Consider the following 15,925-nt stretch of genomic DNA (forward strand, 5'->3'; position numbering starts at 1 on the left):
GTAAAAAACATATGATGTCATCATGTATAACGCCTTTAAAAAAAACTAAGCAAAAAATCGACGTGTTTAAGGTTTGAAAAACCCTAACTTTATATCTTTTACTATTTCCATCATATGTCACATTGTATCCTCGATAAAGAACATTTGTCATCCCCTGTCACGGTATACTCCCAACAAATGTCAAGCGGCAAAAAGGAAAACGACCAAGGATAAAGAGAAGAAAGATGATTCCAATTGAAGTCAGCATCTCATTTAAGATTGCAAATGAGAGGTCCTGTCCGGTTTGGACAGAACTAAAAGTCGTGCTGGTTATCAATACCAAAAACAAAATGTCAATCCTGGTTATTCAATAGGAAGGAAACATGCCAATGCCATGTTATGATTGTGATCAAACTAAACGACAACAATACTGAATGTCCAACTACCAAATAAGAATCTTAAACAAGCACATCACGGAGAGATAGCAACGCAAAGGGCAGACTCCATAGTTCTTCCCATAATATCAATTTATTTCATTTCACACAGATGAACAGCAATGATATCAACCTTTAAGTGATGCACCCACTTTCCCAAGCTCTTCTAGGGCCTTCGAGATCTGCGCCTCACTTAAACCCTCCAACCGAACGCCCCGCTCAACACCAAAATCTGCATAGAAATTGAAGGTTGCACAACTCCACATTACAATCATTGAGCTAAAGAACTAATCCGTGATGGCAGAAAGATAAAAGCACACAAACAAAATCCACACTACTCATCAAATGGATACCAGTATGAAGGACAGCAGGCAATTGTGGATGAACAAAGAAAGAACATGGAACAAAATTCCATACCAATAGTTGCAAACACACCAAGGTTATTTCACCATCACGCAAAAATAAAAAACTAAAAACTACTATTGTTGTGTTTAGCCAAATGACAGATTGGATTGGTTGAGCATCTTCATCCCGTTGTCCCCATTTTGCTCTCTGAGTAGCCTTTGGAGCCTTCTTCTTGTGGATCTCCCTCGTTCTCTTTTCCTAATTTCAATTGAGAGAATTCACTTCTTAATAGAGTGAGACACGACCCTTCTACTTCTCAGTCTTTTTACCTCATCCAGACATTCCAGGAAGTGTTGAAAAAAACTAGAAGATTTTATAATTAACTAACTCTGTATCATTTCTAACATTCCTTTCAAGGTATTTGTAGGCCATTATCAATGCAATATGATACTTGAATGCATCAAAATAAAAAGGCATAAAATGATAAAATGATTGAGTGCAGAAAATATGTTAAAGCATAAGCTTAGAGGAACACCCTCTCTCTCTTGGTGTGTGGTGAGGGATAGAGAATTCCCAAAGGAAAAAAAGATAAAAGATAAAGGAACAAATAAAATGAATGACAACCTCAAAATTAAGGTTATGCATAAGACATAAATGAAGCCCGCCCATTTTCTTAGAACAAACACGCAAGAACCAAATAAGTGCCACAGACAAATAAGAAGAAGAATATGAATGTAGAAGACTTTATAAAACAACACCAAATTCTCATCTACATCCATCATGATAAACTTCCGGAGAGAACATAAATTCTTTTCCACGGAACCTTAAAAGCACAAGTGAACAGTGCATTTAATGTCCAGTAATTAGTTAGCAAGCATCATGTGCAAATTCAAGAGATCCTATCTGTATAAAAAAAGTAACATGTTCCAATCAAATAAGAACCATGAAAATAGACAGGATGATCATATCAATGCTGAATTTACCAACAAAATTTCAATTAGTAAACAGTCAATGAGGTCAGAGATTAACTTGAGGTTAATAGATTACAAGTAACTGGAAAAAGAAATCCAATCCTTTTAACTTTAGAGTTACAGAAATTTTATAGCATGATCTGCCCCTCTGAAATTCCATCAGAAGTGTCTTATAAGGGTAAGCTGTCGCTAACCTACCAGCTCCTCATTGACATTTATTTTATTTCAAGCTAAGTTAGGCAGTTGATAGAACAAATTCAAGAAAAGTATAAATGACGTCTATCAGTTGGCCATAAAAATATGGCACCTATGAGCATCCTTAACCATTTAACCTATTATATTTCTTGAAACCATAGGTATAACTTTTAACTAGAGAAAATTGAGTTACTACGTTGTTACTTATCTGTTGCCAAGACTTTAAGCCATTGGCACATACAGAATTCAGTCCCATAAGATTATTGATGAAAAGGAGAAAATGTGAGGGCAATAGCATATCTCACAGCTTCTCAATAATATGCATGCTTCAGAAGGAAAAGTATCTAAAATCAAATTGAGAAGAGGCTTCTATGTATTAATTTATGTTTAGGATGCATTTCGCTTTGGTATTTGATAGGAGGAATCTGAAGCAAAAATCTTTGTTCAATTTGGGTATTTTGAAACCCTATTAAGTGATTTAAAGCTTATGGATTTGAGCATTTGAAATGACCATATAGATTCGAGTCATTTCAGAAGAGAATAACTATTATTCTTAATCTTCCTATAAACTCTAAAATCCTGTTCAGGTAGAGTATCTAAAGCCAGGTTTAATTACCCAAATACACGAACAGAAACAAAGCTTAAAGCCCTAAAAACTAATTGAAACCCTAAACACAATGGAAAACCCCACTTTTTCATTAAAAAAGAAAAAGAAAAAACCCACTTCAAAGGATTGTCATAAATCCACATTAAATCAAAACAAAAAATGTACAAAATCTAGGAATCCAACATTCATCAATTTGCAAATTCTACGAAATCCAATTCTACCATAAACCAATCAAATGCCTGTGAAACACCCGCACAACAAACAGCAAAATCTACATCTATAAGGAGAATTTTAAAGAAACAGTGATATGACAGAAAAAGAAGAAGAAAATAAATATAAATGAAAGAGAGGAAAACAGATACCATATCTTGCCCATAACTGAGGCTCGATTCCATTGCATTCACGGATCAGAATTGGAAGTTTTGGGTTAAGGGTCTTCAGATCCTTGTAATTCTTCTCTATAAATGTTCTGTCAAAGAAAAACCCATTAATTATAGGATACAATCAATTCAAAATGGCTAAAGAAAATGGAGTCTTGAAATATTGTTGTTAGCAATAACAAATCAATAATAAAAATCGAGAATATCTACCTAGTAGATGAACTTGAAGGAGAAGATTGACAAAGAAGAATCCGAAGCTCTTTCAGATTCTTAGAAAGTTGGCCTCTCCATGCCATTATCTCTGCTCTGCCAAAACGAGGTGCTCGGTCTCTTCCAAACCTCGGCCACTATTGTCCTGTTTTGCACTCGAGTAGCTGAGTTTACCCTTTTTTCTTATTAAAAAAAATTAAAAAACATCAAAACTTGAGCTTACCTTTGCTGAATTACAAGTGTATATTTAAAATTATATTGCGATTATTTTTTTAAAATATTTTTTATTTAAAAATATATTAAAATAATAATTTTATTTTTTTTAATTTTTAAAAATTATTTTTTATATCATCTCATCAAAACAATTTAAAAATATATAAAAAAATTAATTTTAAATTATTTATTTTAAAAAAATTTATTCAATCCTATTTAGAATATAATACTAAATAAGAGTTAAGAGCATGTTTGAGATTATAATAGCATTAACGGTTCAAAATGTTTTTAAATTAAAAATATATTAAAATATTTTTTTTTATTTTTTAAAAATTATTTTTGACATCAATATATGATTTAAAAATGTTTAAAAAAATTTATTTAAAAAAAATCAAAATTTTTAAGAATACCACGTTCTAAAAAAGAGTAATGCATATTTCAATTTGAATTCTTATAGATACATATTTTGCAATTATACCACTTCCTTGTTAGAAAATGTCAAAAACTTTTTTAAAAAAAATCTTATATTTTTTAATAAAGAAATTTAAAAATCTAAAGCCCGTGAATCTCCGAAAATGAATGGCCAAATGAGCCAAGAAAGAAATTTGCAAGCAATGTCAAGGTTTATGCTTCATTTATTGGAAATATTAAGTTTGTTTTTGAAAATATAGTATAAAGTATTTTTTTAAATACTTTTTAATTAAAAATATATGAACATAATTATTTTTAGATTTTTTTATTTTAATAATAACACATCAAGATTATTAAAAAATATATTAATCTAATACTTTTTAGAATAAGAAATAATTTAAAAAAATACTTAAAAATACAGGTTAGACTATAAAAATAAACTCTCTTCTAAAAAAATAAATATTAAAAAAAAAGACAACAATATCAAACAGTTTTGATGATCCATTTTTATCCTACTTTTCAAGTCCCGCAGGGGAATAGATTTATGGGTTTTTTTAAAAAAAATATATATCCTAAATAATATTATAAATAGATTTGTTTAAAATAATACATATCTTTAAAATATTTTTTATTTAAAAATATATTAAGATAATATATATTTTTTATTTTTTAAAATTTATTTTTCACCCAACATTTCAAAACAATATGAAAAAATTAATTAAAAACAAATCAAATTTTTTTCAAAGGCTGTCCCAAACAATAATTTTATACCCAATGATCCTCTTCACATGAAAAGCAAAATTACTCTTTGGCCTCCTCTCAAAGCCAATTTTTACCCGTCCGGTCCTTCGACTGTACACCTATTCATCGAAGCATCCCTGTCCTGTCACCCCCGACAAAAACTCCTAGCTTTATTCTTGAGTTTTCTCTCCATGTTATTATTCAAAATAAAAATCCAATTAGATATTTTAAACAGATAATCTCAATTAAATCCATCCATTTGTGAATGTCCTGCTGTAGAGTCAACGGAGAAATGGTTTAGTTTGGTACTAGGCCAAAGTAAATTTTATTTTTAATTTATTTTGTTTTTAATTTTTGAAATATAATAAAAAAAAGAAGAGAGAATGACGTAAGATTGGTAAATTTAATTAGAAATAAGGTGTTTTTTGAAATACAGAAACTACAATTAAGGATGGTAATAGGGACTAGTAAACTAATTTTAATAAAATAAAAACACCAATTTATAATTTACTCAAAAATTTCACTTTAAAAAATAAAACAACAGCGAAGAGGGAAGGTTTTTTTTTTTTTTTTTATCTCGACAAAGATACTGGATGATAGAATAGATATTTAAGTCCGATATTTATTATTGTCTCCGTAATAAGAATAATCTAACCATGATTGGGTATTATAATCAAACCAGGGTTAAATAGTTGGGCTAGGTTAGGGTTAGGGTATCATATAAAAAAGGCAGGTAGCGTGCTATCTTTGTCCTGGACTCTCATTACAGGCAAACTTAAAAATCCCAGCTCTTCTTCCCAGCAGGCGATAGGTCCGTCTCAGTCTTTCCTTTTCTCTCTTTCCCTTTTCTTAAATGTGAAATTCATTCTTTAATTATTATCATTATTTTATTTTATTTTATTTCATTCTTGTGCATTTTGTGATTCTTGTTACTGATCGTCCGATTAGTTATGATTCTGGCTGCTCCCTTTGCGAATTTTGTGATTTTTCTATTTTTTATTATTGTTTTAGATTTTTGCTACATGGATTCTATGTCTCTCTCGTGGATTGCTTTGATTAGCAGTTATGCCAAGTTGTTTTTTACTGTAATTCATGAAATCTGATTGAGATTCGAATAAACTTATGTCGTGTTTGAAATTGGTAGCCAAAATTGCTTGTATTTTGCTAAACTTGAATTGTTGTATGATTTTGTGTTTAGCGAAATTTGATTTATTGTTTTTTTCTTAAGTTATTAATATATCGTTTCCCTTTGCTAATTGTTCGTGAACAACTAAAAGATTATATATTCCTGTTCAGATTAGGAATCATTGTGTTATTTGGATTCCTTATTCTTTGTTATGTTTATTTAGACCTAGAACTAGTATAGATAAAGCTGCCTTGGGCAATTCTACAGACATGTTTTATTTCCTATCAATATGTTCTTAAGACTTAACAGGTTTCTCTACAACCTAAATCTTATTTTATAAGTTCCAGCTTTAATATATTTCTAGTTTTAGCCATTATATTACTGTTCTTTGATGTTTTCTTTTGATTTCTCTCAACACCATGTATCAGTCCTGGTGGTTAATTATAAAATTGTTGTGCTGTCTTTGCAGGTAAATTTGTCTGTTCTTAAACACGCCACAATGTCAGACGGTCATGAGACTGATAAGAACATTGAGATTTGGAAGATTAAGAAGCTTATCAAAGCACTGGAAGCTGCCCGAGGTAATGGCACAAGCATGATTTCCCTTATCATGCCTCCTCGTGATCAGGTTTCTCGTGTCACTAAGATGCTTGGAGATGAGTTTGGAACTGCTTCAAACATTAAGAGCAGGGTCAATCGTCAATCTGTTCTGGGTGCCATTACATCTGCTCAGCAAAGGCTCAAACTTTACAACAAGGTTCCTCCCAATGGGCTTGTGCTTTACACCGGAACAATTGTAACCGAAGATGGGAAGGAAAAGAAAGTAACTATTGACTTTGAGCCTTTCAGGCCCATAAATGCATCTCTTTACCTCTGTGACAACAAATTTCACACAGAAGCTCTGAATGAACTCTTGGAATCTGATGACAAGTTCGGCTTTATTGTCATGGACGGGAATGGAACTCTTTTTGGGACACTGAGTGGCAACACCAGAGAAGTGCTGCATAAGTTTACCGTTGACCTTCCTAAGAAGCATGGGAGAGGAGGACAGTCTGCTCTTCGATTTGCTCGACTTCGAATGGAGAAGCGCCACAACTATGTGAGAAAGACAGCAGAACTTGCCACCCAGTTCTATATCAATCCTGCCACCAGCCAGCCTAATGTTTCGGGATTGATACTTGCTGGATCAGCTGACTTCAAGACTGAGCTGAGTCAATCAGATATGTTTGATCCTCGACTTCAGGCAAAAATTCTGAATGTTGTTGATGTTTCCTATGGAGGAGAGAATGGTTTTAATCAGGCAATCGAGCTGTCAGCGGAAATTCTTTCCAATGTGAAATTTATACAGGAGAAGCGCTTGATAGGAAAGTACTTTGAAGAGATAAGTCAGGATACTGGGAAATATGTTTTTGGTGTAGATGACACACTGAAAGCTTTGGAAATGGGTGCTGTTGAAACTTTAATTGTTTGGGAAAGTTTGGATATTAATAGGTACCAGTTGAAAAACTCTGCCACTGGTGAAGTTACCATAAAACATTGGAATAAGGAGCAGGAATCCAACCAGGGCAACTTTAGGGATTCAGTAACCAATGCTGAATTAGAAGTTCAGGATAAGACTCCACTGCTGGAGTGGTTTGCTAACGAGTACAAGCGGTTTGGTTGCTCTCTAGAGTTTGTTACTAACAAATCACAAGAAGGATCCCAGTTTTGTAGAGGGTTTGGCGGGATTGGTGGGATCCTCCGTTACCAGCTTGATATGAGATCATTTGATGAGCTTTCAGATGAAGAAGTTTATGATGATTCTGAATAGCAATCAGCCAACTCCACCCCATTGCTGGTGCAGGAAAATGGGGCTAAAGAGCCTGCACCAGCACGCGCTGCGCCGCGCTCGAATTTGCCCAATGCTCAGAAAACATTGTTAAAGATCTAATCAAGGTTCTAATCTCTGAACTCATATCATCTATAAAGTATAGTATTGCATTTATTTTTGTTTTGGAGGAATGACCAGTTTCAACATATCTAATGTTCATTTTTTTTAATGAAGGGGACTGATATCTCCAAGTTAAAAAAGCTTAATGTGGTGATGATGCTTGCTTTGTGTCATGGAGCTGCATTTTTTCTGGCGTATGTATCATGTTCTTGGCTTGCTCTGGAGTCTGAGATGTTACAGAACCAACTTGGTTGGTGAGAGTGGATGAGACTGCAGATATCCGCATAGAACACCACGGTTGTGTTTTTTATGAATATATACTTGTGCTTTTTTAAAAAAAAATTAAGGTTTGTTTGTCTTTAACAAGTTTTTAAACTTATGTGAGATTGGAGATGCCTATATTGTTACCCTAACTTTTGGTTGTCTTAATCTTCTACTATCATAATTATGTCTATTTATTTCTCCCTCTCTCTCTAAATCTCATTTGAGTTTATATTGTGATCCAAATGAATTAGATCACTGTATTAACATGATTGCATGAAGTTGGATGTTGTGTTGATTCATGCACTAGGTTGTTAGTTTGTTGATGAAACGAACGTGTGATCAGGCGGTGATGAGATGTTTAATATCTCAACCCCCCACCTGTCTTCTAAGGCCTTCAACACCGATTGTCTGAACTCGTAGCCTGTGTCAGTTGTTATTTGTCCCGTGATATGACTTCTTTTTCCGGAGAGAAGGAAAAGGAACCATCTCCGCTGCTGCTGCTGCTTTATCGATTCATCTCCATGCCACATGAATAGTGGAATGTTTTTAGTCCAAGACTCCAGGTTGATGATGAGCTGGTAAATCTCTTCCGTGCTGCTATTTTGCTTGCCGTGGATGGAAAATATTATGATAATCTCTCTTGCCGCATGCAAAGAACTCTCCTTTTTTTTACTTCCCTTGATGCTTTTAAAATTTAAACTGCCATTTTGCAATAAAATATTGATGGTTGGAGATGGGCTATCCTATAATCTTGGATGCAAATGGATGAATCGTTGAGGTCTTACTGTAAACGTTGGAGATCTTTGAGCCTAACCAGGCAAATAAGCTTGTAGTTTTCTTCTCTTACAAAAATTTTTGATCGTCAACTCTCTCTTACAAAATCGGAAGGATGAAGTTTAATATTCACATCTCATTTTAATCAATTTATTGTTTTATCAAGTATTTATATTTTCTAATTAAATATTTTTATTTATAAACTGGATCAATCAAATGTCTTTATTAATATTCATTATAAATATAATGATGTGATTTTTTTATGAAGTGATTTGGTGTTGGAAATCGACAAAAATAAATGACATGAAATATCTGCCGTCTCATGGAACCAGTTTGAGGAATGCGAGTCCTGCGGTAGAAGAGCATTTTGTCCCGGCTGGATCTGAATTCATCATCCCAGAAGAAATCCCTCACCCATCTATTCTCAGGTGATACATTCCAGAATACTGTTCCAGGGCAATATGCTGTTGGACCAAACTGAAAATTTGAAAATGAGTTTATTCCAGATAATCACGACACAAGTTTTCTCTATTATTCATCTAATTTCCTTCAATTCATTCGGTTATGTGCCAAACAAGCACCTTTTCTAGGTTACATGCCTGCAAATATTCCCTCCCGTGGGGAAGCAAGGTAATCCATCACCTGCACTCCCTCTGCCTCCCTCCATCCCTTTTAATCTCGAATAAAGAGTCATTTTCGTTAGCCCTACAATTTGTAGCGCTGTCCTTGCATACCGTTCAAGTAATTGAAGCTTGTACAGTATCAACCTTCCATCCAAGACTTTGAAAGTATGAAATTTGAATCTGAGCAGTCAAGTGATCAACTTCCCAAGGTTAGAACAGATCTATTTATCCCATCAGGCAATAAAAACTCAGCAATCCATCTCCTCTACTTACCACCTAATCAAAATGAATCATTCGGTCCAATGATATCTGAGACAAAAGGATCCAGGAATTCCCCATTTGCTTCTCCTAAAGCAAACCTGTTTCATGACCTTCCTTCTGTGTGCCAGGATAGCCATCCTTCTTGTGATTTTGATTGATAGGCATACTTGTTGGGCGTAGATGATAAATCACTATATGTTCCATGTTGTTTCGCTACGGATGCAGAACTCTTCAAAGCTATGCAAGACTTTTCTGTTCTCCTCGGGCATTCAATTTCAGATATAGAACTATCTGAATCGTGCATTTTACGCATAAATAATATTCATCTTGTTTTTAGATTAAAAAAACCAGACATGCAGGTAAAGATGTCAGCTAATTAGGGCTAACCCATCAGTAAAGTGTCTCTAGGATTGCTCTAAAAATACAGTCGACCTGTATACATCCCCAAAAGGTCAGCAATGCATCGTGAGCAAAAAATAACTGACAAAGAAAGATGGGGAAAGCTTAAAGAATTGCACAGAAGAGGATCCCTGCAAAACTGACGAAATTCTCAACAAATCCATAACTCCATTGTTACAGCACTCGCCAAGGAATGCCCAAGGCGCACCTTTCCTTGTGGACTGGATTGGAGAATAACTCTTATTCCTGACAAAAGAAAAACAAGATTTATTAATAACAGAATCCATTGTGATTGAAGGAAATTGCATTAATAACAGAACCTGTTACCATGGGAGAAACGAGGGGGGGAAAGTAAACAATAAAATATAATATAACTTAAAAAAGCATGCTGCCAAAGGGATAAAAACCATGTGGGTGAAATGGTACACTATAAGGAAGAAGGCATTTTAAAGGATTGAAACTCCAATAAATACAATACAGAACTTGTATGCCAACGAAAAACTAATCCACACAAGAAATTTACAACTATCAACACATTCAAGTTCACAGAGTTGACCTGGACTCCAAACTTCCAGATTAATGCAGGTATTAATTGTCTTCCCATGAGAGCTTTTCTATTTTGACATGGAAGGACAGATTCATTGTATGAGCTGAGAAACCATATTAACTGTTATCCGAATCATTTCCTATTGTTATCCTCCAAACTTTTTTACACACTAATGAATCATGGTTATCAACTAGAAGTGGGTTAGAAAAGACTTGGAAAAGGAATTCCTTTTAATATGTGTTGTCAGGAAAGGGGCCAACCAGTCCTGTTGTCTCCACTTTGAATCTGTGCAAAGACAAATTCACCTCAAAAATCAGTTGACCACCTTAAATGCTTGGTAGAATAACATTCCTGTCTTTAGTGCTTCTAAGGGTTGGAAATTAGGTTATGCCAGAGTGAGTTCTAGAGCCATTGGCGTTCTGGAGTAAGGAAATGGGAAGGGGAACATGTCCCATCAGTAGTGCTTAAATTCTTGCATTAAGGGGAGGAACAAGAGAGCCCTCATAGCAGTGCTAACAAATCAATTTTACAAGCACTCAGAAACACAGAAGCCTAAAAATTCCAGCCTCTTAAGCAGATGCTACAAAAAGCTTCGTGATGAGAATTATAAGGGAGAAAAAGAGGAGGGTGTGTGAGCATAAGGATTTGGAGAAATTAGTTCTGGACCCATATTTTAAGTAGAATGATACCTGTTCCATAGGCGTGGCTTCATTATCCTTCTGTTCCTCCAAATTGTTTGGTTCGGCCTCATTTTGATTATCAGTAGCCATTTTGTCATCTTGTTCTTTGACACTATTTGACCCAGTACCATCCAAAATTTTAAGATCTGCAGGAAGTTGACCTGAGTTCAATGCCTGTTATGCAATAACAATTTGGATGTGAAATGTTAGTATAGAGATAAAAATGAGATATTGACAGTTTCAATTTCAGGATATTCAAGTAAGCAAAAAGATGCACCTTCTCAAGTCTTGCAACTTCTTCAAGAGTCTGGGAATTGACAATGGCAGCCTGCAAACCAATCATACAACCAAATGAAACAGATGATAACCTGAATTAATCTAAAGAAGCACAGATAGCAAAATATGCAGTATCCATCACAAGGAAAAAAACCGTAAAGCATTATGTAACTTCAAAATTCAAGTTTCTGGTCATTAGGAACAATAATGGTGCTTCACATATACAGAACAGGATGTTCAAGAAAAAGAACATTTAATGTGGAAGTCGTGCCCTAACCTCAATCAGGGCCTTTTCAAACATAATTGATTTTTCTCTAGTCCTCATTTAGTTAGCTGTGGTAATTTGGGTTGCTTGACAGCTGATATATTGTTTTATAGGCTGTTTTTGGAGATTCAGAGTTAGGATTAGTTCTGTAGTTTCAATATTTATTGGAAACAGATAATAGCAGAAGTTATTATTCGTGCGTCTTACTAATCCAACATGTGGTCTTTATTCAGGTTTTCCTGGTAAAAAAGAAGTGAGATTTTTTACTTTGTTATAGAAGAGCCCAACCTCCAAGTTCCAAGAGGTTGATGAGCACAGATAAATCACAATCAGAGGTCTGTGATCTGTTTATTCAGAGACAATAACATCACATTATTGAGATTTAAGAAACCATCAGCTTTTGTGATTGCCTTCTCCTTAGTGTGAATGTGCTTGCTTATGAGACATATAGCTATAATTGCCTCTACACCCTTGTATTTTTCTTTTTTCAGAAATATGCACCTAATTCTTCACAATCACGACCACTAAACAGTCACTAAAACTCCATCTTTTCAATGTCAAATCCAGTTGTAAGGTACAGCTCTCTCTTCTCCCGAAGAAAAAAAAAAAGATAGGTTGTTTGATATTGCTACACAAGTACTTTATCTCCGAACATTAGGTAATTAACAGTTCTCATATACAACTAAAAAAGAAAGACAAGGGCATCCCATGTTCAATAGGATGTGCAAAAACAAGTCAATCGGGTTGGATCATTTGGCATAACAAATTTTATGGTTTCCCATGTCTGGTGGGCTCGGCAGATTGAAAATCGAGAATGCCATTTGGAATTTTGGTATTTTAGACAAAAAAAATTACAAAATGATGTTCATGCTAAGGGCAGATGGGGTCAGTCATCCACAGATGACAACCCAAGTTACCATTATTTCATGATTAGTAACTGGGCTGACTTTCTTTCCCTAAATAATAGAAAAGATAAGATTAAGTATGGACTGAGCAAAGCTGGAAAGAACAGACAGGCTGAACGCCCCTGATGCTCTAGAGCACATCATAATCATTCAAGCTCTTTTCCTTCCAAAATAGATGAGTAGAGAGTGCAAATATTAAGCGCTAAAGACAATGCCAAGACACTTAACATATGTTAGAACACCCTCTACAACTCCACACCTGCTGAAATCTGGTGAGGTTGACATCAAGTAATTAGGTGAAATGAGCATAGTACCTTGATTGCTATAATCTGATCTGGTGTGGGGGCAACCACTTTAGGAGCCTGTTGTTCCTCGGCACCTTCTAAAACATTTGGAACCTCACCTGGAGTGAATGTCTTGACAGATTCCCTTCTAGCCTCTTCTTCAACCTCTTTGGATGCAAACAAATGTTCTGCTTCCGCTCTCTCCTACAATTCAATGGAAATATTGCAAGGCTATTCAACACATGAATAAACATAAAATACTATATTTCAAAAATACACCAGACAGAAGAAGCATTTTTTTTTTTATCTTCTATACAATAGCACTTGTTTAAAACTCTGGTATTGCTTAGGTAAAATATAGTAGACCGCTTGAGCAAAACCATCTGTGTGAGAAAATAAAGGCACCAAGCACACGAAAAGAGCAAGGAACTGCAGAACAACGAAGCAAATTCGGTAAAGCAAGTAGTCTCACCTTGCCTTTGACTTTCTTAAAATCAAGAACCCGGAGTGATTTTAGTTTGTGAATCACATAGAGCCTATAATTTGGCTTTTTGGTGATGTTATTATCCAAAAGACTAAGGAAATGCAGCTTTGGAAGAGAAGCAAGAGGATCGATCTCTGCCAAATTGACAAGCCTATTGTTTATAAGAACTAACGTGTGAAGTTTTGGCAAGTACTCTGCAAAATAAAGCAGCATAAACTTGTTGTACTTAGTAACCCCCAAAAAAAAAAGGCACCATAAGGTCTACAACAGGATGCATAACTTGAAAGAATTGAAGTATTGTTAAAGGCTGACCTCCAATGTTAGGATTGATACGGGTAATTCTGTTGTTGTTGATTATCAAAGTGCCCAGCCGATTAAGATAGGGCATGTTTTCAAGCTTGACAATCTCGTTGTCAGACAAATCGATGGTATCAAATTGGTCCTGGTGAATAATAGAACAAGCAAATCCAGGGTCATTGAACCGTGAGTGCAGGACATACAACTCTACACCATTAGTGAATGCTACAGAAAACTGGCACATGATATCCAGAATATAAAATAACACAGCCAAGTTTCAGGCTAGCAAGTTCATGTTGAAGAAGAAGAAGACGATGAAGTACCTCAGTAGCACCCAGGTTTTCGATTACAGGAATCTTGTTACCTGCAAGTCAAAATCCGGTTTTCCCCAATTAAATTTAACGAACAAGTAAGCAGTAGAAGAGAGAGAGAGAGAGTATGTGCGGGGTGGTGCTAGTTAGGGTTTAGGGTTTAGAAAGGAAGGAGAAATAAGGAAGAGACCTCGAAGATCTAATTCGCGCTCCTTGATGGCATTGAAGAAATGAGGGCTTTTCCAAACCAAGTCGGCTGTCAGTCTCACCATCTCTGCTTTAATTCTTTCTTCTTCTCCTCTCCTCTCTTCTCTTCTTGAAGACTACTTAATTTTTCTACAGTTCTATCGTCTTGGTTGTCATCGATTTTTCGCTTACCATTTTTTTAATTCATTTTCTTTTATTTTTCTACTTTTCAATCTTATCATATTTTTAATTCAAATTATTTTTTTAATTAAATTTGACACACATGGACCTGGTGGTAATTATCGAGTACCATCACTCGCTGACCCTGACAAAAAAGATGCGACGAAAACATAAACCAGTTGTATATGGATGATACTGGTAAAATACACACGCACGCACACACACGCGCGCGCGCGCGCGCACACACACTAGCTATTTTGCTATTATTTCTCTTATGTGACGGATGTCTTCCTAATTTGCCACCACCAAGTTTCTCTGCATTCCTCCCTCACACAGAAGTCAATGCAAAAAGGCTGACTCAACGTTACAATGAAAAGCACTCTCTGCGACTGAATATAAGCATCTATATGTATGGCATGAATAGTTAAATTACTTTGGTTCCTTAAAAAAAAAAATTAATAATAGGTCTCCAATAAGAATATTTTGGTTATTTCATATTGTGTTTGTTGTTGATTTTAAGGTTTTTCATAGGTATTATTGTAATTACCATATATTAAATGTTATTTAGAAAAGAAAAACTTATTGGAGTCTACAGGGTTGTTTGGGCATCAAAAATAGCTTTCCGGACCGCATTTGAAAAATCACAATGTTTTTTACATAATCGTATGATGCGTGTATCAACATCACCGCTAGTTTGACATCGAAGACCATTTCTTTTTTCTTCTTCCTTTTCTTCTTCTTCTCCTCTCTCTCCACCTTCAATCTTGTGCCACCCATGCAAAATTTTAGAGCAACCTCTTCAATTTATTTTTCCTTTTGGTCTCGGTCCTTTTCATTATTATTATTTTTATTTTATAATAAGTTATGAAATTACAATTGTTTTCCAATTTCACCCCTCTATTATTTTTTAATCTATTGAATTATATTTTTTTCAATTTCACCCTTACCATTTTAAAATACATGGATGATCTATCAAATTACAAATGTTTTTCCATTCCACCCCCTTACTATTTTTTAATCTATAAATAATTTATCAAATTACAAATGTTTTAAAATTTTAACCCTTGTGATTTTTTTATCTTTCAAATTTAGTTCTCATTATTTTAGTTGCTATTTATTCTATTTGGATTTTTTTTTAATTTGTTTTAAATTTCACCCTCCTTATGTTTTTTCTTTCTATCAAATTTTATCTTCATTGTTTTTGTTGCTTTTTTTCTTTTGTAATTTTTTTTATTAATATTTTTTATGATTTTATCATTTAAAATTAAATTTGTTCAAAGTTAAGCTTCTTAATTAAGTCCCGAGTCAGAATTTCACTAGTTGCATGTTTTAGAGATTAGACTAGGTTTAGAATGTTCGTCCGAGTTTGCTTGATTTTTTTTATTTTTATTTTTCATTATTTTATTCTATTTGGTTAACCCTCTATATTTTTTTTACTTTCTCACTTTTTCATTGTAATCCAATGATTCTCTCTCTCTCATCTTTTAAACTAAGAACTATGATGTGAGCAAGATAAAGTTTTGGATCAACCTGTATAATTTATTAACTAAAAGGAATAACTTTTTTGGACAAAATTGCAAAGGCAAAAAGCATTGACCCAATTTTTTTTAAAAAAACCTAATGTTTTATATTTATTTCAATTTTGGT

The 15,925-nt window shown here is 34.3% G+C and overlaps 3 protein-coding genes across 4 annotated transcripts; 1 reads left to right on the forward strand and 2 right to left on the reverse strand.

Annotated features, from left to right (window-relative positions):
• Positions 1 to 265: 265 nt before the first annotated feature.
• Positions 266 to 3,313, reverse strand: LOC18094483 (NADH dehydrogenase [ubiquinone] 1 alpha subcomplex subunit 2). Of its 2 annotated transcripts, none has more exons than XM_006368780.3 (3): positions 3,122 to 3,313; positions 2,894 to 3,000; positions 266 to 1,016 (listed from the first exon to the last, which is right to left on the reverse strand). In XM_006368780.3, the coding sequence occupies exons 1-3, from the start codon at positions 3,205 to 3,207 to the stop codon at positions 940 to 942; spliced, it is 270 nt and encodes an 89-aa protein (XP_006368842.1). In that variant the 5' UTR covers positions 3,208 to 3,313; the 3' UTR covers positions 266 to 939. The 2 variants fall into 2 exon arrangements, with proteins under 2 accessions (XP_006368842.1, XP_024456452.1); XM_024600684.2 differs by having other exon boundaries at positions 266 to 645; positions 3,122 to 3,310.
• Positions 3,314 to 5,151: 1,838 nt separating this feature from the next.
• Positions 5,152 to 8,004, forward strand: LOC7491448 (eukaryotic peptide chain release factor subunit 1-3). Its single transcript, XM_002297862.4, has 3 exons — positions 5,152 to 5,297; positions 6,082 to 7,547; positions 7,657 to 8,004. Exon 2 carries the CDS (start codon positions 6,112 to 6,114, stop codon positions 7,420 to 7,422), a length of 1,311 nt encoding a protein of 436 aa, XP_002297898.1. The 5' UTR covers positions 5,152 to 5,297; positions 6,082 to 6,111; the 3' UTR covers positions 7,423 to 7,547; positions 7,657 to 8,004.
• Positions 8,005 to 9,767: 1,763 nt separating this feature from the next.
• On the reverse strand, positions 9,768 to 14,302 carry LOC7477768 (U2 small nuclear ribonucleoprotein A'). Its single transcript, XM_002299332.4, has 8 exons — positions 14,103 to 14,302; positions 13,925 to 13,965; positions 13,617 to 13,746; positions 13,293 to 13,498; positions 12,851 to 13,024; positions 11,368 to 11,418; positions 11,100 to 11,264; positions 9,768 to 10,109 (listed from the first exon to the last, which is right to left on the reverse strand). Exons 1-8 carry the CDS (start codon positions 14,182 to 14,184, stop codon positions 10,104 to 10,106), a joined length of 855 nt encoding a protein of 284 aa, XP_002299368.1. The 5' UTR covers positions 14,185 to 14,302; the 3' UTR covers positions 9,768 to 10,103.
• Positions 14,303 to 15,925: the final 1,623 nt, after the last annotated feature.

This window comes from Populus trichocarpa, chromosome 1 (assembly GCF_000002775.5).
Source record: "Populus trichocarpa isolate Nisqually-1 chromosome 1, P.trichocarpa_v4.1, whole genome shotgun sequence".
Classification (NCBI taxonomy): domain Eukaryota; kingdom Viridiplantae; phylum Streptophyta; class Magnoliopsida; order Malpighiales; family Salicaceae; genus Populus; species Populus trichocarpa.